At 50.7% G+C, this 24310-nt stretch overlaps 1 protein-coding gene across 2 annotated transcripts in view; it reads right to left on the reverse strand.

Moving 5' to 3' along the window:
- Positions 1 to 2171: 2171 nt before the first annotated feature.
- The window catches only part of p3h1 (prolyl 3-hydroxylase 1), a 55839-nt gene continuing 33700 nt past the window's right edge, over positions 2172 to 24310 (reverse strand). The window contains exons 9-16 of one of the 2 annotated variants that reach the window (XM_070860174.1): positions 22398 to 22525; positions 18469 to 18564; positions 16563 to 16713; positions 14979 to 15096; positions 11704 to 11779; positions 7946 to 8086; positions 6554 to 6992; positions 2172 to 2819 (exon numbers count right to left, since the gene is read on the reverse strand). In XM_070860174.1, coding sequence (XP_070716275.1) covers positions 6642 to 6992; positions 7946 to 8086; positions 11704 to 11779; positions 14979 to 15096; positions 16563 to 16713; positions 18469 to 18564; positions 22398 to 22525 — 1061 coding nt within the window. In that variant the 3' untranslated portion in view covers positions 2172 to 2819; positions 6554 to 6641. Of the gene's footprint in view, positions 4942 to 6553; positions 6993 to 7945; positions 8087 to 11703; positions 11780 to 14978; positions 15097 to 16562; positions 16714 to 18468; positions 18565 to 22397; positions 22526 to 24310 lie in introns of both variants that reach the window. The other variant, XM_070860173.1, reaches the window with a different exon arrangement.

Consider the following 24310-nt stretch of genomic DNA (forward strand, 5'->3'; position numbering starts at 1 on the left):
AGGTTCAGCAGACTGTTTCCTGGGATGGGGGGGGATTGTCCTTCGAGGAGATATCGAGTAGACTCGGCCTATATTCTCCAGAGTCTGATCCAAGCGCCAGGTCCGCAGATTGTGGCAGGAGCCCATTCAGGCTTCAAGGTGCTGCTGCTCACGCGTCTTGCCTTCTCAAATGCCTGTAGTGCCTCTGGTGGCTTGTGATCAATGGGTTACATTTGAAGTGCAGTCGCTGCGGTTATGTAGGCAAGCAAAATCCCACAAACAGCAATCGAGGGAACGATCTGTTTCTGGTGGTGTGGGTGAGGTGAGAATGTTGGCCGGGACACTGTGGCATTGGACGTTTAGCATCCACCTTGTTGGCCTGTGATTCTCCACCTAACCAACTCTAACATGTCCAAAACTCAGCCACTCATCCCCTGTCCCACCCTGGGTCCTCACAGCCCTCCTCCAACACACTAAATTTAACATCTTTATCCTCTTCCAATCCCTCTGTTGCCCTGCTCCAAACTTTCTCTGCATCTTCCTCCAGTCTGACAGCTTCTCACTGGAGCCCACACACATTGGAGTTCAGAAGAGTGAGAGGTGATTTTATTGAAACATAGAGGATAATGAGGGGGTTAAACAAGGTGGATGCAGAGAGGATATTTCCACTCATAGGGAACATTAAAATTAGGGGACATAGTCTCAGAATAAAGGGCCGCCCATTTAAATCTGAGATGAGAAGGAATTTCTTCTCTGAGGGTTGTAAATCTGTGGAATCCTCTGCCCCAGAGAGCTGTGGAGGCTGGGTCATTGAATATATTTAAGGCGGAGATAGACAGATTTTTGAGCGATAAGGGAGTAAAGGGTTATGGGGAGCATGGGGGTAAGTGGAACTGAGTCCATGATCTTATTGAATGGTGGAGCAGGCTCGAGGGGCCGAATGGCCTAATCCTGCTCCTATTTCTTATGTTCTCCCACTAGCACTGCTCACCCTAAGTGCTCTCCCTCCAACAACCTCTGTCCGACATTTACTAAAACATTACCTGCTTCATCGTGTTTAATATAATCGTATCTTCCCCATGGTCTCCATAAACTCCTCCGTCAGCTCGGATCTGCTGTCCTTCCGACTCTGACCGACCGTGTCTCGCCCCCCCCCTCCCCTGCTCCCCCACCAGTGTCAGAAGCACGAGCCGTCATCCCCCGACATGCTGGAATTCTCTTCCCAAATCCCTCTGCCTCCTCAGGTCACTCTCCCCACTGACAGACATGTCCTCGTCACCTCACTCACCAACCCTGTGGTCATCTCCCCCAACTCCTGTTTGACACCACTTCCTATCCCTCGCTCCCGCCCCTCATATTTTGGGAAACACGTTGGGATATTTTGCTCCAGTAAGGGTGATATCTGTCCAAGAGGTTATTTTGCTGGAGTTCTTTCTCTTTTCCTCTGTTTTCACCGCTGCTATAAAGGGGCTTGTAATATCGAGTTCCACCTAGTGGACTACTGCTCCATCTGGTGGACTACGGTTGTAATGCAACTCATGATGTATATAATAAAGGGCATCATGTGACAAGGTCACCTGACAGGGATCACCCACCTTCCCTCCCAGTGTTGTTGCAGTGTTGCTCCCCAACACAGAAATACTAACGGTAGCACTGACAGACCGGCTATGCATTTCCAGTGCCTGCCCTAATTTTCAGATTTCGGAACAGGAGGAGGCCATTCAGCCCCTCGAGCCTGTTCTGCCATTCAGTTCGATCACGGCTGATCTGTATCTCAACTCCACCTATGCACCTTGGTAACTCTTAATACTGTGGCTTAACAAAAATCTTTCAATCTCACAGTTTTAAAATTTTCAATTGACTCCCAGCCTCAACAGCTTTTTGAGGGGGAGAGTTCCAGATTCCCACTGACCTTTGTGTGAAGAAGTGCTTCCTGACATCACCCCTGAACAGCCTGGCTTGAATTTTAAGATTATGCCCTTTTGTTCTGGACTCCCTGCCAGAGGAAGAAATTTCTCTCTGTCAACCTTATCAACTCCTTTAATCATCTTAAACACCTCAATTAGACCACTCCCTAATCTCCGATACTCCAGGGAATACAAGCAACCTGTCTCTGATCTCTTAAAAAGCAGTCTATGCCCCTTTAAAACGAGCAAGGGCGGCAAGTAGCAAATTGGAGTCACACACAGTCACACGGCAAAAAAGTACCATTTATTTGTGAATAAAACTCCACAAGTGCTCAGTACAGAAACATTGACGGGTTATGCACCTGAACATTGGGACATTGAGATCAACAAAAACACAGGCAAGTACTGTCAGACTTGCACTGAAGTGTCACATTGCATTTGTGTTACCGAGAACAGTAATAAGTCCAAATAACACAGGTTTCAGGGCCATTGCGGGACAGCAGGACAGACCTGGTCATGGACATGTTGGCCATATTCACCCAGGGCAGACCTGGTCATGGCCATATTCACCCAGGGCAGTATGGAGCCAGCATTGACTGGTTGGGCCGAATGGCCTGTTTCTGTATCGTAAATCCTATGGCATGTACCATGTTGTCAGTGACTGGGGGATACCAGGCTATTGAATGTAAACCCGGACTGTGGCACTGAGGGGACATTCTGTTGAAATGGTATTTTGTTTTGGAACTACCCGGGTCAAGTTCATAACACATAACTAAATGTAAAAATTTGATGTATTGTTATTTCTAATTTTCTCCTCTTGTCTCCTGAAGGCCGTGTCTCTTCCACCATGGGGAGCATCACAATGGAGCCTGGTCACTGGATAGCGATCAGGAGTAGGGACTCGAGTTGATTTTCTTTAATCTTCCTTAGCACCTTGGGACCACAAGGAGTGCAAAATCCTTTATGAGTTATGGCAAGGAGAGAGTTTGCTGGTGTCAATGCTCCCCTGACACACACAGAGTGGTGACATTCAGGGGCACGGAGCTCGGGTATCGCACCTAAAACCTCTGCCCGAGTGAGACCAACTAACTCAGCACAGGCTCGGGATTAAACCAGGAACCTGGCTAGTGTACGTGGCTCAGTACCGTCCTGGACAAAACACTTCCTGCCGGAGTCATCAGAGGAGCATACAAACCAGTTCAAGGAGAGGATTAGAGACGTATCATTGTAAGTCACAGTTGGGTGTGGGTGTGGCAATCAATGTACGGGCAATGAACAACGACAGACGCTAAACAAACATGTCACACAACTCAAAACAAAGTGATGCCTTTTGCTGGTGGTCTGTGCGCATGAGAAACACTGGCTGGACGCTCGATATTAATACTGGCCGTTGGGGTTTGACACAACACTGAGAATCACCCGGTGCGGGGTGGGAGGGAGCGGGCAGGTCGGAGGGCCTCCTCGTAGGACTGCTCCTGGGCCTAGCCAAGGGGGCCATCAACCGGTCCAGGCAGCAGGGGGACAAAGGGATCATTCGGCCTGACTGCCTGTCTCTCTTCCGTGGCTATGTTCGAGCCAGGGTGTCCCTGGAAATGGAGCACGCGGTGTCCACCGATACGCTCGCGGCCTTCCGCGAGAGGTGGGCGCCAGAGGGACTGGAGTACATCATTACCCCCGGCAACCACATTTTAATTTGATTTGTTAAGTTTTAATTAAAATTTCTTATTTACAGTCTATATTGGCTGTGCTCATGTTTGACTTTTAATTGGCAATTGCCAGTATTTAAGAGTCAACACTGAGAATAGCCACGGTCGATGTAATTCATTACCAGTCTGACAAACACCCAGCTCCCCCTGCTGGATTCATTAGTAAATGCACCTCCTGTAGGCCGGAGGCCCAACCTGCAGCCCCAGGGCCTCAACCAACCTGCCCCTTGAAAGCCAGGCACCTCAGTCCTATTTGCACTTATAGGTCTTATTCACTGGTTGGCTCTGTTTGTATGTTGTGGGCCTGAAGGTTTGGAAAGGAATGCGTTTAGTGTTGTTACCTCATTGCTGGGTAAATCCTACGTCACATGCCAAGGTCTGTTAGTGTCGGCAACTTGAAGCTTTATACAAATTAATGGGAATGGGGATAGAGGTGCCAAGGTACCTACCCATGTGGCCCATGAAGGCAAACAGATTAGACACTCTAGGTGCTGAGCGTGCCCCAAACCAGCTGCCCCGAGCTAATTCCGCACTAATCTGTAGGCAGCTTTGTGCCGTGGGCCCAAGCTCACACGATTGGTTAACTTCTCGTCACACCTCTAGTCAGAGGAGCTCTGTGTGTGTGTGTGTATCTGTGTGTGTGTGTGTGTGCGTGTACATGAGTGAATGTTTGTATGTGAGTGAGTAAGTGAGTGCATGCGCATGTGCGTGTGTATGAATGAGAGTGAAAGAAAAAATTGTATTTATATAGTGGCATTCACTACCTCAGGACACCCCAAAGTGTTTTACAGCCGATTAAGTACTTTTGAAGTGTAGTCGCTGTTGTAATGCAGGAATGTGTGTGTGTGTGTGTAGGTGAGTGGGTGTGTGTGTAGGTGAGTGAGTGTGTGTGTAGGTGAGTGAGTGTGTGTGTAGGTGAGTGTGTGTAGGTGAGTGAGTGTGTGTGTAGGTGAGTGTGCATGCATTCGATGAGGCTGGAATTGGGCCTGGTTAAGGTAGGGAGGTCTGTAGTAACCAGGAGTGGTGCCGGGTAAGGTCTGAGGCCCACTGCCCAGGCCACACATGCACAATGGCTCATCAATGAGGTGCCACCATGTTGCCAACACCCTGGGACTGTAACAGCACCACAATTCATCGAGAAGACTACAGGAAGTCTCAGGCAATGTAAACAAGCACGGTGCTGCATGAATAAGAATTACTGGCATGTTGGACCACACAGCCTGTGTAAGATAAGCAGTCTGTCACTCTTATCTATCTGCACGCGCACCAACATAAAAGGTTATCCAAGGTTTAAAAGCTGTGCCTTTCAGTGTTCCGTCTGTGGCCTATTATCTGTGTTGTACGGTGAGCTGTAGAGACCAGAAAAGTCCAAAATTCACTACAAAATCTGCACTATATTTGGCCACAATGCATTTGGCACAAAACAAGTTTGGGGGGGGGGGGGGGGAGGAGGAATCAAGGCTCCTCCTCCTGATCACCACCAAGCGACTCTCCCCCACTGGAATGACCTTATGAAAGAAGGTCAGGCCACAGCAGGATTGAGTTTGTTTTTTATTTGTTCATGGGATGTGGGCGTCGCTGGTGAGGCCGGCATTTATTGCCCATCCGCATTTGCCCCTGAGAAGGTGGTGGTGAGCCGCCTTCTTGAACCGCTGCAGTCCGTGTGGTGGAGGTGCTCCCACAGTGCTGTTAGGGAGGGAGTTCCAGGATTTAGACCCAGCGAACGGCCGATATAGGTCCAAGTCAGGATGGTGTGTGACTTGGAGGGGAACGTGGAGCTGATGGTGTTCCTGTGCACCCGCTGCCCTTGCCTTTGTAGGCAGGAGAGGTTGCGAGTGTGGAAGGTGCTGCCGGGGAACACAGGGGTGCTGTGATACTCCGGCCAGTGGAATAGATGGTCAACACTGAAGGGTGGTCAGCAGACAAAAACCAACACCCTTCCCCCAGCAAGAACCAGCACCTTCTGCAGAGGGGGAGAGAACATTGGAATAAGGGAATAGACAGTCTGAAATAACAGGGGAGTCAAGGGTCAGTTATGGTGGAGGTGGACAGATTCTTGAACGAGAAGGGAGTCAAGGGTTATAGGGAGCGGGCAGGGAAGTGGAGCTGAGTCCATGATCAGATCAGCCATGATCTTATTGAATGGCGAAGCTGACTCGAGGGGCCAAATGGCCTACTCCTGCTCCTATTTCTTATGTTCTTATAAAGCAGAGTGACTGAGAGACACTGGCCAGTGTGCATGCAGCTCCCTTAGAATGTGGAAGACTACGGGACAATACATAAGAACTAGGAGCTGGAGTAGGCCATTTGGCCCCTCGAGCCTGCTCCACCATTCACTAAGATCATGGTTGATCTGATCATGGACTCAGCTCCATTTCCCTGCCCGCTCCCCATAACCCTTTACTCCTTTATCGGTCAAAAGTAGCAATCTTCCCCCTTTAAAGGACACTGTCTACAATACTTTGAGTGCTAACTGATGGTAAGTGTATGACAATGAATCCACTTTTACTTCACAACACCGATGTCTTATTAAAGGTGTGAATGCTGCACTGCCTGGAGTGGAGCCAGCACATGGCACCGGGCGTCAGTAGTCCAGACTGTTCCGGCCACAGTTGGGGTCGGACGGGTGGCATGCAGCTTTGTTGCCCGGCGGAGTTGTGCAGTGATGGTCGGAAATGGTTCCGACCATTTGTACATGACATCGGCGCGTGATGCTATGCGCTGGGCAAAGCTGTGCGATGTCATGACGCTGGATCTGCCAACCTTGGTGGATGGGCCAGGCCAATGGGGCGGGGGCATCACCACAGGTGAAAGTGTAGGGGCACAGCTGCGATAAGTCAGGACATAAGCTGCAGAAGATGCCAAGCTCGGGGTTTCAAAGCCTGCAGAGTGTAGGAGGAAGAAAGGACGGAGGGAGGTAAAGGGTTGCACAGTTTTGCGGTCCTAAATTGGAAGACTTACCAGGAGCAACTAAAGAGCAAAACCAATGGGCTATTGATCAGACGGAAGTGATTGACGTGGCTCCCATTGTGGACACTTGTAAGTAGTATTACAACTCTTGCTTTGCAGAGGGCACATTCAGAGCTGCTGAGGCCTTTGGATCTAAAACAGGAGGTGGTGCCTCATGAGAGGAGTCTGATGTGTTTATTGTAGAGTCGTCGGACACTGGGGCCCCTTCGCTTTCTGCCGACTGCCCTTTCACCTCGGGCTGTTCCGACGGGGCTGCCCCAGCCGCCGCTGCCGATCCCATGGCCTGCGGCTCGCTCACGGACTTGGCGACCGAGGCTTCTGTCGGCTTGTGACCGCCAGGGCCGGGCCCTTTGATAGCCCCCTCATTGTCCTGCAGCTCCTCATCCACCCCAAACAGCATCATCACCAAATCGTCCGCCTCAATCCTCTCCTGCGTGGCACAAAGGAAGCGAGACTCAGCACAAAAGCAAGGACGAGGCCCCGACTTCACTCCGTAACATCATAGCGCCCAGATTAAAGTCTCCCCTCCTTTCCAACACCCCCTCCTGCCTCTCCTGGAGCTGGTGGCTCAGGCTGAGCCAGTTCCCCAGGCTCCGGTTGTCCTGTGGTCGTTACTTGGGCAACTCCGCAATCATCTCACTAGGAGAGCTGCTCACCCGCACTCGAATTCACATCGTGCTCTGGGACACAGGAACCGACTCAATGGCTGAAGGGAGACGGGAACTCTAAAACAGCCACCAGAATATTGACGCCATTTTCTATTCGATAGCACTCATTTTAAACAGCGATGAGGAGAATATTGGAACAGAACCCATCCAACTGAACTCCGCTTCCCCTCCAAACAAGACTTGGCATTAACGATTCAATCCTGTCCTTTTTGGGGAGTTAATTGGACTGTTTCGGATACAGAGGTGCACTAGGTCACAGACCGCGCTCCCCTCCCCCCCTCCCTGCCACCACTCTACTCCCCCCCCCCCCCCCACCCCCGGCACTGTGCCCCTCCCCCGGCACTGTGTCCCCTCCCCCGGCACCACGCTCCCCCCGGCACTGTGGCACCCCCCCTCCCCCGGCACCACGCTCCCCCCTTCCCCGGCACTGCGCTCCCCCCTTCCCTCCCCCAACACCGCGCTCTCCATCCCCAGCACAGAGACCCTCCCCACCCCTGGCACCATCCGCCCCTCCCCCAACACCGTGCTCCCCTCCCCCGACACCCCATCCCCTCTCCCGGCACCGCGATCCCCTTCCCCCGGCACCGAGCTCCCCTCCCCCGACACCGCCCCCCCCCCCCCTCCCTTCCCCTCCCCCGACACCCCGCCCCCTCCCCCGGATTAGATTACCGGGATTCTACCGAATGCTGCAGTGAAACCCAGCAAAGTGCCGTACCCGTTCCTTGTGCCGCGGATCCAGGGTGAACCAGAGCGCCACGCCGCACCGCTGCCCTTTGGTGACGGCCTGTACCCCGTGCGGGTTCTCAGCCCCCGAGGAGAAGCCCACAGCACGGCCACACTTGGGCTTCACCGTCGCCTGGGCGAGGAGAGATCATTAGAAATCGTTTCAACAGGTCTTTTAACATACTTCAGTTGAGAAACTGAGGTGAGAAGTCAACGGTCATAGTGCGGGGTACCACCTCACGATGGATAAGAGGAAGGCCGGGGACGGGATAAATCAGTAAGAATTAAGCAGGCACCACCAACTTTGGGTTTTCAAAGTCTACAGATAGTAGGTTGAAGGGCAGACTAGATGGGGGTGGTGGGGGCAAGGGGTAGTGAACAATTCCACAGATTTGGGGTCCTTGAAAAGAAAGAGTTAAAATGGGAGACGGTGCAATGAATCTTTGTTTAAGTCAGGGTGAAGGAAGAGTGTGCAGGAACATGCACTGAAAGGACTACTTAACTGTAGTAGCATCGATAAATTAGAGATAAGAAAGGACGTATTGGAGAGAAAAAGGCCAGATGGTAAAGGTGAGGGAGGCATCGCCTAGCGCCCGTTATGGTATCCTATCAGGAGTATACGAGAGGTACAGGGAGAACCTCCCCAGAGAAGAGAGGACTTGGGTCCTGGATGGACTCGGGTTTTGCAGAGAATTAAGAATTATGGAGTGGAAAAGATGTGTTTGGCAGGCAGTGGGGGAATCCAGAACTAGGGGGGCATAGTTTCAGAATAAGGGTTCGCCATTTTAAAACTGAGATGAGGAGGAATTTCTTCTCTCAGAGGGGCGTGAATCTATGAAATTCTCTGCCCCAGAGAGCAGTGGAGGCTGGGATATTGAATATATTTAAGGTGGCGACAGACAGATTTTCGAATGATAAGGGAGTCAAAGGGTTATGGGGAGCGGGCAGGGAAGTGGAGTTGAGGCCAGGATCAGATCAGCCATGATCTTGTTGAATGGTGGAACAGGCTCGATGGGCCAAATGGTCTCTTCCTGCTCCTATTTCTTATGTTAGGGATGGAAGAGATGTCCATCTGAGATCAGAGGAGATAAAGAGAACAAGAGTAGCTTCTGGATACATTAACATGAATTCATCACTATCAACAGATGTCAGCTAAATCAAAGACAAAGTTAACTCTTTTACAAACACCAGACAGAAAACAAAAGCCATGAGCCCCTGCCAGCCCGTTCAGGATGGTGGGAGTGCAGCGGAGAGGGAGTCCCATTCACCACATAGGCCTTGCCAGGACCCAGTCCCAAAGCGGGGTCATTTGAATATTCGGGGCAGGTAACACACACTCGTAGAGAGGCACCAGAGGGTCTTGTCCTACTGGAATCTCGGAGCAACGCTCGGCTGTTGTGGGGGCGGAGGGGGGGTGTGGGGTGTGGGGGAGGGAATGGGAAGCCTGAGGCCCTTAGTAGGCCAAAGACCAAAGTAAGTTTAAAAACCAATTGTTCCCTCAGGAAGCTTGGGCCGATTATCATAGGCAGTCCTTCGAAATCGAGGAAGACTTGCTTCCACTCCAAAAATAAGTTCTTAGGTGACTGAACAGTCCAATACGGGAAGTACAAGTCTCTGTCACAGGTGGGATAGACAGTCGTTGAAGGAAAGAGTGGTTGGGACTGGTTTGCCGCACGTTCCTTCTGCTGCCTGCGCTTGCTTTCTGCATGCTCTCAGTGACGAGACTCGAGGGCGATGGGCCGAAATAGTCACTGGTAAAGTGGACAAGGGAGAACAAGTGGATGTGGTGTATTTGGACTTTCAAAAGGCTTTTGACAAGATCCCACACAAGAGATTGGTGTGCAAAATTAAAGCACATGGTATTGGGGGTAGTGCACTGACGTGCATAGAGAACTGGTTGGCAAACAGGAAGCAGAGAGTCAGGATAAACGGGTCCTTTTCAGAATGGCTGGCAGTGACTAATGGGGTGCTGCAGGGCTCAGTACTGGGACCCCAGCTATTTACAATATACATTAATGATTTGGATGAGGGAATTGAGTGTAATATCTCCAAGTTTGCAGATGACATTAAGCTGGGTGGCGGTGTGAGCTGTGAGGAGGATGCTAAAAGGCTGCAGGATGACTTGGACAGGTTAGGTGAGTGGGCAAACGCGTGGCAGATGCAGTATAATGTGGATAAATGTGAGGTTATTCACTTTGGTGGCAAAAACACAAAGGCAGAATATTATCTGAATGGCGGCAGATACGTAAAAGAGGAGGTGCAACGAGACCTGGGTGTCATAGTACATCAATCGTTGAAAGTTGGTATGCAGGTATAGCAGGCGGTGAAGAAGGCAAATGGTATGTTGGCCTTCATAGCTAGGGGATTTGAGTATAAGAGCAGGGCGGTCTTACTGCAGTTGTACAGGGCCTTAGTGAGGCCTCACCTGGAATATTGTGTTCAGTTTTGGTCTCCTAATCTGAGGAAGGACGTTCTTGCTATTGAGGGAGTGCAGCGATTCCCGGGATGGCAGGACTGACATATGAGGGGAGACTGGATCGACTGGGCCTGTATTCACTGAAGTTTAGAAGGATGAGAGGGGATCTCATAGAAACATATAAAATTCTGACGGGACTGGACAGGTTAGATGCAGGAAGAATGTTCCCGATGTTGGGGAAGTCCAGAACCAGGGGACATAATCTAAGCATAAGGGGTAAGCCATTTAGGACTGAGATAAGGAGAAACTTCTACAGTCAGAGAGTTATTAACCTATGGAATTCCCTACCGCAGAGAGTTGTTGATGCCAGTTCATTGGATATATTCAAGAGGGGGTTAAATATGGCCCTTACGGTTAAAGGGATCAAGGGGTATGGAGAGAAAGCGGGAAAGGGGTACTGAGGTGAATGATCAGCCATGATCTTATTGAATGGCAGTGCAGGCTCGAAGGGCCGAATGGCCTACTCCTGCACCTAGTTTCTATGTTTCTATGTTACGGTAACTGATCCCTCTGGGGTTCCTCTGCCTTTTAATCCTTGGACCAACAGCAGGACTCCTGCTTGTTCTCAGAGAGAGTATTGTTCTCAGTGAGCGGCGTGAGAGTAACCATCATGGAAGAGTGGTGGAAATCCCGGCATTGCCCCCAGAACTGCTGCTGGGATACAAGTGGGGTAGGAACCTTGTGGAACGGAGTTCTCCCAGATACCAAACCTTCTCCCTGCCGCAACCCTGCCCGAGCAGGGGCTGGAATTTCTGAAGCTGAATATTCAATGCATCCAATGTCAATGGCAACTCCTTGCATACATTAAATGCTAGGGGACTGGAAGGCACAGTGAGGTAGGCGCTGGTCTTTTTGCCTCTAGGACGCTGACTGATGGCACAAAGGCCTCCTCCGTCCTCCTGGCCAGGTGAAATGAGATTGGGCAGACCTGGTAGGCTTGGGCCTACAGCTCAAAACCATCCCTCACTCAGCTGCTGAATTGCCAATCTCACTCAGAGAGAGAGTGGAGGGTAGGCGGGTTTGGAAATGGAATAATGGTATCCTAGTACAAGTAGGGGGCACTGTTTTGAGGGAGGGGTGAGGCAGGTTACTTGGGGTGGGGGATTTACTCCGCATCTAACCATGAAATTCCCGACCTGGGAGTGCTTGATGTTGTCTGAAATAAGAACGTATTTCGATCCCGAGAACCAACGGCGCTCACCTTGATGAACACAAATAGCATTTCTTTAAAAATGTAAGTCATCGAAACAAATAATAAATAAATAAAAACTTACTGTAATAACTTTAGCATCAATTTCCGTGAAGATGAAGTCGCCACCTTCAAAATCGTGGTTTAAATAAAGAATAGCACTAGAAAAAATACAATCTTTGATCATTAAGGATCTGTAACAAACACTTGTCAGCGTTCACGGTCAACAGTGTTCACGGTGAGGGTAGAATGCCGTTCCCCGGGCTGCCCGGTGATGGTGGACTGCCATTCCCCTGGTGCCCGGTGAGGAGGGACTGCCGTTTCCCGTGGTGCCCGGTGAGGAGGGACTGCCATTCCCCTGGTGCCCGGTGAGGAGGGACTGCCGTTTCCCGTGGCGTACGGTGAGGAGGGACTGCCGTTCCCCGGGCTGCCCGGTGATGGTGGACTGCCGTTTCCCGTGGTGTACGGTGATGGTGGACTGCCGTTCCCCGGGCTGCCCGGTGATGGTGGACTGCCGTTTCCCGTGGTGTACGGTGAGGAGGGACTGCCGTTTCCCCTGGTGCCCGGTGAGGAGGGACTGCTATTCCCCTGGTGTACGGTGAGGAGGGACTGCTATTCCCCTGGTGCCCGGTGATGGTGGACTGCCATTCCCCTGGTGCCCGGTGAGGAGGGACTGCCGTTTCCCGTGGTGCCCGGTGAGGAGGGACTGCCGTTTCCCGTGGTGCCCGGTGAGGAGGGACTGCTATTCCCCTGGTGTACGGTGAGGAGGGACTGCTATTCCCCTGGTGCCCGGTGATGGTGGACTGCCATTCCCCTGGTGCCCGGTGAGGAGGGACTGCCATTCCCCTGGTGCCCGGTGAGGAGGGACTGCCGTTCCCCGGGCTGCCCAGTGAGGAGGGACTGCCGTTTCCCGTGGTGTACGGTGAGGAGGGACTGCCATTCCCCTGGTGCCCGGTGAGGAGGGACTGCCATTCCCCTGGTGCCCGGTGAGGAGGGACTGCCATTCCCCTGGTGCCCGGTGATGGTGGACTGCCGTTTCCCGTGGTGCCCGGTGAGGAGGGACTGCTGTTTCCCGTGGTGTACGGTGAGGAGGGACTGCCATTCCCCTGGTGTACGGTGAGGAGGGACTGCCGATTCCCGTGGTGCCCGGTGAGGAGGGACTGCTATTCCCCGCGCTGGCCCAGGCCTCGCATTCTAGTCTAAGGGTGCTGAGGCCAAGTAGACAACCCTGGCTGAGGTCAGTCGATTCAGGACAGAGCAGGGGTTGGGCCCGAGGCCTTTCCACGTCACACATCTCAGCTACTCGCCGCTGTAACTCGCTGAGCCACCGGGGAGTTGGGCCATGGTGATCCCACACGGTGCATTTACCACCGAGCCACCGGATAGTTGGCATGAAAAATTTGTGGAAATGATATAATCGTGCAGGGTTCATCCATGATGATGAAAGAGTTACAATCACACTCTGGGAGGTGGAATCCTATTTTCAACATATTCCGCATATGTTACGAGTGATTAATCCACAACAACTTACATTTATTAGTGTATTTAAGGTAGCAAAATGTCTTAAGGCACTTCACAGTTGCAGGGGGCCTAACCCTGCAGGGGTAGAAGGGGGATGGGGAATTGGTCAAATGGTCACAGGCAGAATCCGCACGGGACCATTTTTGCTGGAACAGAATCGTAACGTGGTCAGAATTACCCAGGGGATTGTTCACTGACCATAACACACAGCTCACACACCCAAGGGCATCCTGAGGCTCGAGGCGAAGTTATTTTTCTTGTCTCATTGCTCTCCAGTGGGTTGTTCCTGCTCATGGTATGGGATCAGTTACCAGGCTGACTACCTCATGTCTGGTGAGGATAGGACCAGTGGTCTCCCCTTCACTTGTACTCCTCGGGAGGCCCTGTTGCTCCTCAGTCCTCCCCTGTTACCTACCAGACTGTCAAATATTGACCAAGCTTGAATTTGGTGTCACTCCCTCTCCTTCTCTTACTCCTCAGAGGAAGAAAGCAAGGGAATGCTATTCAGGGGCAGAGCGATCCCAGCTTGTGAGCAGCGGGTGAAAGGACCCTTTAGTAAAATTATGGGTGGTAGTTTTTTTCCTTTCCCTGTGCAGAAGTTGCTGCCCACTTGGACACAGTAACATTACTGAAATCAGGAGCTCATTGTATGAGGAACCATCTTCCATCCTCCGTAAACTTCATCCAAATCTCTGCTGCCCCTGTCCTAACTTGTACCAAGTCCTGTTTATCCATCACCCCTGTGCTCACTGACCTACATTGGCTCCTGGTCAACCAACGCCTCGAATTTAAAATTCTCCTCCTCGTGTTCAAATCCCTCCATGGCCTCACCCCTCCCTATCTACGTAACCTTCTCCAGCCCTACAGCCCTACCAAAACTCTGTGCTCCTCCAATTTTAGCCTTTTCTGCATCCCATGATTTTCATCGCTCCACCATCGGCGGCTGTGCCTTCATTGCCTGGGCCCTAAATTCTGGAATTCCCTCCCTAAACCTCTCCACCTCTCTACCTCTTGCTCCTGCTTTAAGACCCTCCTTAAAGCCTAGCCCTTTGACCAAGCATTTGGTCACCTGCCCTAATATCTCCTTATGTGGCTCGGTATTAAATTTTGCCTGATAACGCTCCTGTGAAGCACCTAAGAATGTGAAGTGGGGCTTTCGAGCTCTGTTATAATTAAAGGGTTAAGAATGGGTCTCGGGACTAAAACGAGCTAAATAGGCTTTTGTAGTGGTCAGCTTTCTAAGTTGCTTAACGGGCAGAAGAGATAACGCTAAGAATAACATGTGGGAATGATTAATTGTTACAGGCTGTGTAACCTGAAGACAATTATAAATAGCCAAACTGTTCAACCACAGGAGGCCCAGAGGGGCAGCTAAACAGGGCAAGGGGTCAGAGGTCACACTCCATCTAGTATGAGACATAAGCGGATGACTGTGTGACGCGAAAGGGAATTCGTCAATCAATAATTGTGCACACGGGCTTTAGCCCAATTAAACGGCATGGGGGGGCCATGCACGAGGCTGACATGCATGAAGTGTATAAAAGGTTGCTTGGGACTTTGTATCATTGGAGAGGCTTGGCTACAGACAGAGAGCAGGCGGTCTCCCCATCGGTGCAAATAAAGACTACTTGAATCTTCGAACCCAGACCTGGTGTCGAGTGTTTATTTTAAATACTCCACTTTGGAATGTTTCACTACTTTAAAAGCATTATATAAATGCAGGTTGCTGTTGTTGAAACCAGGGTGCAGTGTCCCTGAGAAAGATGTTGGGACCTTTGACTAAGTGTTAGTAGTAAGCAGTACCCTGGCAGGGTGGGCACCAAGGTAGTTCAGCTTTACCTGTAATCTCGCTCTGTGTACGCTGGGTGCTCCTTCCGACATTCCAGCGCCTCGGAGTTTAATATGCAGTTGTCAACATGGATTGAGTGGCTCAGATCAGCCCGGTTTTCCTGGGTTCCTAACGGAGGGAAGGAGAAACCAAAGGGTTCAAATTTAATACCGCACAGGAACCTGGTACAATGTATCGATGAGACAAAGAAAAGGAAAGGCACAGTGGATTTCGGAAATCTGAAACAAAAGCAGGAAGTGCTGGAACTACACAGCAGGTCCATCAGCGCCTGAAAGGAGAACTTCGGGGGGCACGGATACACAAGGCCGCAAATAGGGCAGAAATACAAACCGGCTGGGTGCACTGCTAGAAGGCGGTCGGTGCCCGTGAAACCAAGCCGAGAAATGAGGCAAAGGCCTCAGGAGAGAAGGGGAGTGCAAAGAAAGTCGCGATATACAGAGCCCGTGGGTATATCCCGCTTGTCTCATGCTGTGATAGGCATGAGACAAGCGGGATATACCCACGGGCAGCTGGGGTAAGGCTGTAGAGCACTGTAACTCTCGGGTGGATCAGCAGTGTACAGTATCCAGAAACGGAAAACTTAAGGGGGGCCGGAAATGCCTCTTTCTCGGGGTGGTAAGGACTCGATCCGTGCGGAGGGGCCGCCATTTTGAAAACTGCCCTCGTGGATTTTCCCGGCGGAAGATGTCCCTGCTCCGCCCGTGTTGCCGCCCTGTCGACCCCTTACCAACTGGCGCCAACCCCCTTTCCACCCCGCGTGGGAAATTGCCCTCGATGGCCCAACAGCTTTCCCCGGCGGCAAGCTTCTTGTGGCTGGGCGGCGCGTCCGGCCTTAAAGCACTGCCGCGGCCGCCATTTTATTTTAATTGTTCTGGCGGCCAAGAGGCAGCCCCGCACCCCCTCTTGGGTACCGGGCCACTGGCCCAGCCGAAACCCTCCCTGGTGGCCCAGTGTTTGCCACTAAAGTGGCTGCAGAGTTCGCAGTGTCCCTCCCCTTTGACTGAAGGGGGGAGGGACATTGTGATGTGTCAGCACGACGCAGCACATCCGTGTCGCGCTGACGTCATCAGTGACGCGCTGACGGCTCAGAGCGACAGCCGTTCTAACCCACCCGCACTTCCGCCCCGCTTCAAAAAAAAAACCAAAGAGCTGAATTTCCCGGGATTGTCCGCCCCATGCGTTGGGACAGACGGAGCACTTAAAGACCAATAGGTGCGACCCGTTTCGGGCGGAGGACAATTTCGGCCCCAAGATATCCAGATGCCCTCACCCTCAGGGAGGCTCCGTTTGGCATACATACCCATCCCACTACTCAGGTACGTGCTGTGCACCCAACTCTGCGCATTGCTCACTGAACATTCCCACCTTCTCTGCGTGCACTCACCTGAGGCACATTAGATTGCCTTCCATGTGGGTGCCTCCTTATAGAGCCAGTCCAGGTAAAGTATAAATGATTACAAATTACACCTGTATGTCGTCACATGGTATAAACCCAAATAAACTTACAGCAAGCAGAGAGCATGCCACCCACCCGCCCCCCCCCCCCACCCCACAGTTAAGACACAGATCTTCACCTTCCACTGCAGTCCGACAGACGAGGTGTGTGTAGGAGAAGTAGAGCGGGTTTTCCATTCGGAAGTAAGACTCTATGATCCTTCGAACTTTTTCAGTGATATCGTAGAACAGCTTTGCCGTCTTAATTGGGATCCTGCCTCGCTGGCTGAGCTGTCAGAGAACACAGGGTTGTCAATGAAAGAGAAATAAACAAATAACCTTTAGGAACTCAATGCAAGTGCTCTAAAAACACATTTTATACAACACCTTCATCGTCGCTGGGCCAAAATCCTGGAACTCCCTCCCTAACAGTACTGTGGGAGCACCTTCACCACACGGACTGCAGCGGTTCAAGAAGGCGGCTCACCACCACCTTCTCAAGGGCAATTAGGGATGGGCAATAAATGCTGGCCTTGCCAGCGATAGCCACATCTCAGGAACAAATTTCTTACAAAGTAGTCCTCAATGAACATCATTCACAGTACAAAACTAAACGATGGAACGACTTAGAACAGCAGAGCATACAGGTATAAAATGTTAGGGGGTGACCGAAATGACAACAAATAAATTGATAAACGACTTAAATTCATCAATTGTAGTTTATTCCCCTTGTTATTCAACGTTATTTTTTTTAAATTCTTTTCAAATTTTCTCTTTCTCTCCTGAAATAACTGGGTTAACATTCTGATGGCCGATTTAATTTGATCTGGCGTGTTTCAATTGCACAAGTGCTGCTGGATTTCCACGTTTCCCCAGTTCCCGGTTTGGAATGTCTGTTTCCACACTGTGGCAGGAAGAGGGGCTTGGGAGTTGTGCGTTTCCGTGTCCACGTTACGTTTATCAGACAATAAATTAAAACAGGAGGGAACTGTTAAGATTTTTTAATTACTTTATTTTGGAGCAGTTTAAGTATTGGTGTGAGTCAAATATTGCACTACTGGTTAGTTGATATACTACTTTACTTCCGTGTAATTATATTCCTTGTAAATAAATTTGACTGCTAGCTTTAGCCTGAACAACACTGTCTGATAGGATGGTGTTTATTTTCACTTTTGTGTGGACAGAAGTGTGCGCTTGGGTTTTCAGTGCTTCATCTTCATCGGCAGTCCCACGGAATCGAGGGAGACTTGCTTCCACTCTAAAAGTGAGTTCTCAGGTGACTGAACAGTCCAATACGGGAATTACAGTCTCTGTCACAGGTGGGGCAGACAGTCGTTGAAGGAAAGGATGGGAGGGATAGGTTTGCCACACGCTCCGTCTGCTGCCTGCGCTTGGTTTCTGCGTGCTCTCGGCGACGAGACTCAAGGTGCTCAGCGCCCTCCCGGATGCACTTCCTCCACTTAGGGCGGTCGTTAATTGTGCTTAGGACTGTGGTAAAAGGGTACTTCCTAGTTCAATGACACACGTTTCCATTCACAGCATGCATAAGGTCATAAGAGTCATGGGATCTGCTTATGGAAATTGCCTTTTGCTGTAAACATGAATAAGAAAAGCTGGGAGAGAAGCTGGATAGTAACAATTGGTGGGAACTAAAGTGGGATAAACATCAACTGCTGAACAAACAGGTCGCTCAATGCTTAAAGTAAAATGCTTAAGTGAATAACTATGGCACAGCATGGAAAAAACTGGACAGAACACTAGCCTGCCTGACACTGTAGGGAAAGGAGAAGGACTATGGGTAACAGATAGAGATGCTTAAAATCAAGGCTGAAACAACGGCACAGGTGGAGGCTGAAGAAGAGGAACGACAGCTGCCAGCACAAGGACGAAAGGAGCGTTGGACAGGTACTTAAAGTGGAATTAAAGTAGGCACAGCGCGGACACGAGGCAGGCGGGAGGGGTAAGACTGCACCGATGTACGCTTGTACTGGTAGGGACGGGTCAGTAAGATCGTGCCGGTTCAGATAACTGTGCTGAATCACTCACCTTTAATGCTTTGAGGACTGTCACTCCCTGGAATCGTTCATTTGGTGTGTGAGGTGAGAGCTTCCCTTGGTAACCATCGCCCATTGAAGCTGCAGCCTGGAATCCAGCATTGGGAAGTTAAAGATATAAAAATTGTTAGGAATAGAAAATGACATTAGGCCCAACCAGCCCATCCCTGCTTAGTAGATCCACCCGTCCTCTCATCATTATCCCTCCAATTGCCACTTGTACCTAGATGTACTACTTGCTTCACGGATAAGTATTATTATTTGGGTGAAAATTTCCCCCAGGGCACCCTGCTTGTAACCCATCCCCAGTCTGAAAAGTACAGACAACTCTCGATTATCCGGGGCCCTCGAGGATTGGGCTATTCCGGGTAAACGATTTTGCCACTAGGGCGAGTGCACGTACTTGCCGAGAACATTTGGGTCCTGGAGGTGGAATGAGACTCAGCTTTACTTACCCCCGAGGCCGGGCGGCACCCTCAGTGATACTCCAGACTGCAGAAGAGCACATTCGCTAAGATTTATCGCAATTTCTTTATGTTTGGAGAGGAGTTCCTAAGTGACAGTCTGCTAATCTGATTGCCTATGAATAGAATTGCAGAGGTGTCAGAAAACGGAAAGATGGCAGGGAAGGGAGGAAAAGTTGGATAAATCTTTTGCCCCTCTGAACTTGCTTCCGGTGCGATGATCCAGACGGTGCCTTAAAAGAGCGGGATTGGGAGCAATGCCTTCGATCTGATAACGTGAGGATGGGTCGCTGTATGAGCGGACAGACTGTTAATTTGATTGACGAGTTTCAATGGAAGTTTTATAAATATATAAATCGGCATTAAGAAAGGACCCTAGGCTTGACTCCAGAACTGCGTACAGAATAAGTACAAATGTTGCTCTACAAGGATTCCTTTAAGGTTGAGACAGCATTAAACTTTATTATAAAATAAAGCCCTTCCTCTGTGTGTAGTGATAATGCTGTGTGTCAGCGCAGGACTGTGTGTGGGGTGGGTTTAATGGTCGTGTGCAGTTGTACACAGGACAGAATCACAGTTTTTAAAAGTGCTGTTGCAGCGGGTTCTCCGTTAGATCCGTGTACGGATAATCGAGAGTTGCCTGCAGTTCCCACGTGTGCTGAGTATTCCGAACATACGGGCAATGACAGACCGGAAAAGACCCACTGGCCCATTCAGCATGTCCCGCACAATTGTGCTGCCTCGTGCATCACAATATAAGCTCTCCCCACCCCACCCCACACTGTGCGATCTCCTGGGAGGGGCAAAAAAAAAAAAACAGGAAAATCCCAGGCCAGTTTTGGGGGTGGAAATCTGGGAAATTCCTCTCCGGCCACCCTACTCCCCCCGCCAGGCGATGAAAACTAGCTGAGAAAAACAATCTCTGCACAGATGGGGATCTGAGTGCAGATTGCTAGTAGGGTCCTCGGAGGAGGTAGAGCAGCAGAGTTGACATCAGACACTGCCAGGCCTGTGTGATACCCTCTCCTGCGGAGCCCATTGGCTGATCTATCTCAGCACCCCAGGATCTCAGCCTGGTCACAGTGAGATCCGCACGGTGATGCTGGTATACAAATCCAAACCAGTTCGCGAACATTCTAGGCAGTCCTATTAATCCATCCTGCTGCTTAAACGCCATTATAACCAACAAGCTTAAACATTGCAAATACCCAATGCACACTGAGTCACCAAGAAATTAAACTTGATCCTCACATTGAAAGAAACAATGGCGCCACTTGACTGGATTGAAACAGTCACTCCGTGTTTACACTCTGCCTACCTCGGAGGTTGGGGAGAGGGAAACAGACTGCACTCTCAGTAAGGCCCAGGCAGGTGTCATCTTTTCTCCTGACCCTAAAACGGATACTTGAGGTGACTGGACTTCCTCCACAGTCCCCTCCCTCCACAACAGGGTTACCAACTCTGGTTAAAGGTTTCATGGCCTGATCTCCCGCCTCCCGGCTGACCTAACAGCCTTTTCCCAGCTCCCATAATTCTAGAACCAATAAACAAAAGTGTTCAAAGAAAATGGAGAAAAAAAACAATGTGATTAAAGCATGGTTTGTCTCCCGGGTTTGCGCACAGCAGTTTCCAGGAGATTAGGGCGCAAAATTGCCCCTTTTTATAGCCCTGTTAGTGCCTCTGGGCAGGGCGCTAACAGGGTGCAATGGCGTTTTCAGGGGTGGGGGAGCGCTGTCCCGGCAGCGCCGTGCCCCTCGATTAGTGCCCCGGGCCGGTACGTAACCGCCGATGACGTCACTGCCGTGCGCACCAACCCCTTTGTGCCTTGCAGGGGAAATTGTCCCACAGGCCGGGAGACTGGTGGACATCCACTGCCGGGGCGCCTCTTAAAGGGGAGGCCTTTAGCATTGTTTGGGTGCTACGAGTTTCGTTGGCGACCAAAATGACGTCCGATACAGGTGCGCACACTTAGAAACATAGAAAATAGGTGCAGGAGTAGTCACATTCGGCCCTTCGAGCCTGCACCGCCATTCAATAAGATCACGACTGATCATTCCTTCAGTACCCCTTTCCTGCTTTCTCTCCATATCCCTTGATCCCCTTAACCGTAAGGGCCACATCCAACTCACTCTTGAACATATCCAGTGAACTTCTGCCAATAATTGCGTCAGACGCCATCTTGGTGAAGGTCAAACAACAGGCGTCCTTTACCCAGGTCTGAAGCAGACATTAGTTCATTTGCATATGCAAATAAAGGGCTTAACGCTTGCTTCTGGTCCCTGCTGCAACTTGGGTTTGTCCTGAGGCAGCCAGCGCCAGTGCTGATTGGCTCTGGGAAAAGCAACGCTAAACGCCACGTAAGTAGAAAACGATAATCACCTGTGCACCCGGTCCAGGGATCTCGCACCTCACTCCCGACTCTGACCTCTAGGCCCTCCCGATCTCCCCCCAATCCATACCCCACCCTGGCCAAGACCTCCCAGCACCCTCTTCCCTGACAGCATCCCCGAACCCCCCCCCCAGCCCCAATAGTACTCCCGAGGCCTGTGATCTTCCTACCCGATCCCCCACGATCCAACCCAATCACTTAGCTGGAAATTGGAGCCCTAACCTGTGCAGGCTCCCACCGCCTCACCATCTATATTATGATGAGATCCGAGTCCCAAAATCCGGAGCTCCTCGGACCTCCCCATTGGAGTGCTGGCTGTTACCACTGTGCGGGGAAGGTGCCAAAGTATAGGCACACCTGGATTTCTAGGTCTCTATCTCCCTGCCGCTGGGATCATCATCGATTTTATTATTCTTAATGGGGAGCTGATTACTTCACTTGGGTGGTCAGGTAGAGCTGCTACTCCTGGGTTGGGTCAGGTGACGAGGCGTCACTCCTGGGTCGGGTCAGGTGACGAGCTGCCACTCCTGGGTCGGGTCAGGTGACGAGCCGCCAGTCCTGGGTCGGGTCAGGTGACGAGGCGTCACTCGTGGGTCGGGTCAGGTGACGAGGCGTCACTCGTGGGTCGGGTCAGGTGACGAGCCGCCACTCCTGGGTCGGGTCAGGTAGGGAGCTTACCACCTGAAGACTGAGCTGAGCAGGGGATGGGCCATTCCTGGGCTGGGATAGGAAGAAGCTGACATTATGCAAACCTCTACCTGTACAGAACCCCACTGGCTGAAAACTCTTGAGAATAATAAAAGGCTCTGACTGGGCATGGAAAGTTTCAATATCTGGTTCCTATCCAAAGGGACAGACCCATCCGAAAGTCACTTGTTCCACCACTAGCTCACGTTCCGCTCCATGTACTGACTCATCCACACTCTCCCGTTAATCCGCCAAGGGAAAAATGGAAGCCCCTCTGTCTTCATTAACAGCAACGTGCTCCCTCGAGTAATGGAGTGCCATTCACGCAGACGTGAAGCACATGACATCAAACAGGACCAGGTGGTGGCTGGGGGTACTCACATTGGAGAGGTAGCGGAGTTCCTCACACTCTTTGTCTGTGATCACACCATCGAGCACCACTCGCTGCGTTCCATTCAAAAGCTTTGCATTCATTACAGCCTGGACTTCGTCATAGAGCACGGGACCCCCTGGAGCAGGACAAAGAGGCGTGCGGGGTATTTAGACGGCACATCACTGGGAAGAGCGACAGAGTCAGGGGTCACACAATGAGAGTGAGAGGCTGCAGGAGCTACCATTGACAGGCTAATGAGGCACCCTGCAACACTCACAGGCAGTGCTTATGAAGCAGTTAATTCATTCACACCCAGAAATCCCTGCAGGATGAGTTCCTGATTTTATATTCCCAGAATTACACAGGAAGGAAAAGAGTAAAACCCCTTCAATCAATCCTTTTTTTCTGCCCGATTTCTAATGCTTAAGGTTTATATCAAATGTTCATAAAGTTTTCCATATTAGGAGTGATGTCATGGGCCCGCGCTCCAAGAACTGCGTTCACAGGAAGCATGAGTCTGAGATACGAGAGAGAAAGAACGAACGAAAGAATGAAGAGAGACTTGCATTTATATAGCACCTTTCACAACGTCGAAGTGCACTTTACAGCCAATGAAGTACTTTTGAAGTGTAGTCACTGTTTTAATGTGAGGAAATGCAGCAGCCAATTTGCGCACAGCAGGGTCCCACAAACAGCAATGAGATAGGTTACCAATTAAAAAGTGTTTTAGTGATGTAGGTTGAGGGTTAAATATTGGCGAGAACTTCTTTCTTCGAAATAGTGCCATGGGATCTTTTATAACCACCTGTGAGGTCAGACGGGGCCTCAGCTTAACATCTCATCCGAAAGGCACCTCCGACATTGCAGCACTCCTTCAGTACTGCACTGGAGTGTCAGATTGGGATATGTGCTCAAGTTTCTGGAGTGGGGCTTGAACCCGTAGACTTCTGACTCAGAGATGAGAGTGCTACCCACTGAGCCACAGCTGATACCTAGTTAGGGCTGCATGACTATAGCTCCAATTCTCAGATCCACAGATCTTGTCAGCGTGGCTCCCTGTTGGAAGCACAAGACTGCGGAATTGCCCCTATTGAGTAGACTAGGCCTATATTCTCTAGAGTTTAGGAGAATGAGAGGTGATCTCAATGAAACAAACAAAATTTTTACAGGGCTTGACAGGGTAGATGCAGGGAGGATGTTTCCTCTGGCTGGGGAGTCTAGTACCAGGGGTCACAGTCTCAGAATAATGGGTCACCCATTTAGGACTAAGATGAGGAGAAACTGTTTCACTCAGAGAGTGGTGAATCTTTGGAATTCTCAACCCCAGAGAGCTGTTGTGCTCAGCCTTTGAGTATATTCAAGACCGAGATTGATAGATTTTTGGATATTAAGGGAATTAAGGGATATGGGAATAGTGCAGGAAAATGGAGTTGAGGTCGAAGATCAGCCATGATCTCATTGAATGGCAGAGCAGGCTCGAGGGCCGAATGGCCGACTCCTGCTCCTAATTCTTATGTTCTTATGTACTCTGGACTACAAGCGCGCGTGTGTGGATTCCAGTTGAAGGTAGGAGCAGGCTGAGCTGCGGTGGCCTCCATGGACCAACATTGCTGGCATTCAGTGAGTATCACACATGAAGAAAGGCCACTTGAGTGAGGTGCCGGAGGGCTGCCGGGATTCATGGGTCCAGCAAAAACCAGTGTCCTCAGAGCGGAAATGGCAGGGAGTAAACAAGGGGGAAAAGAAACCTCATCATACACGTTTCTAAAAATGGTTTCGTTGTGGGAGAAATTTTAATTTGCAGAGCTCCAAGGTAAAGCTTCATTCGAAGAAATGGGCGCACTGGCATGGCGCCAATGCCCTCTCGCCTACGCGCCCACTCCGTAAACAAGGATCTCCCCCTTCCTTGGCCTCCAGGATG

This window comes from Pristiophorus japonicus, chromosome 18, assembly GCF_044704955.1.
Source record: "Pristiophorus japonicus isolate sPriJap1 chromosome 18, sPriJap1.hap1, whole genome shotgun sequence".
In the NCBI taxonomy this organism is placed as follows: Eukaryota; Metazoa; Chordata; class Chondrichthyes; family Pristiophoridae; genus Pristiophorus; species Pristiophorus japonicus.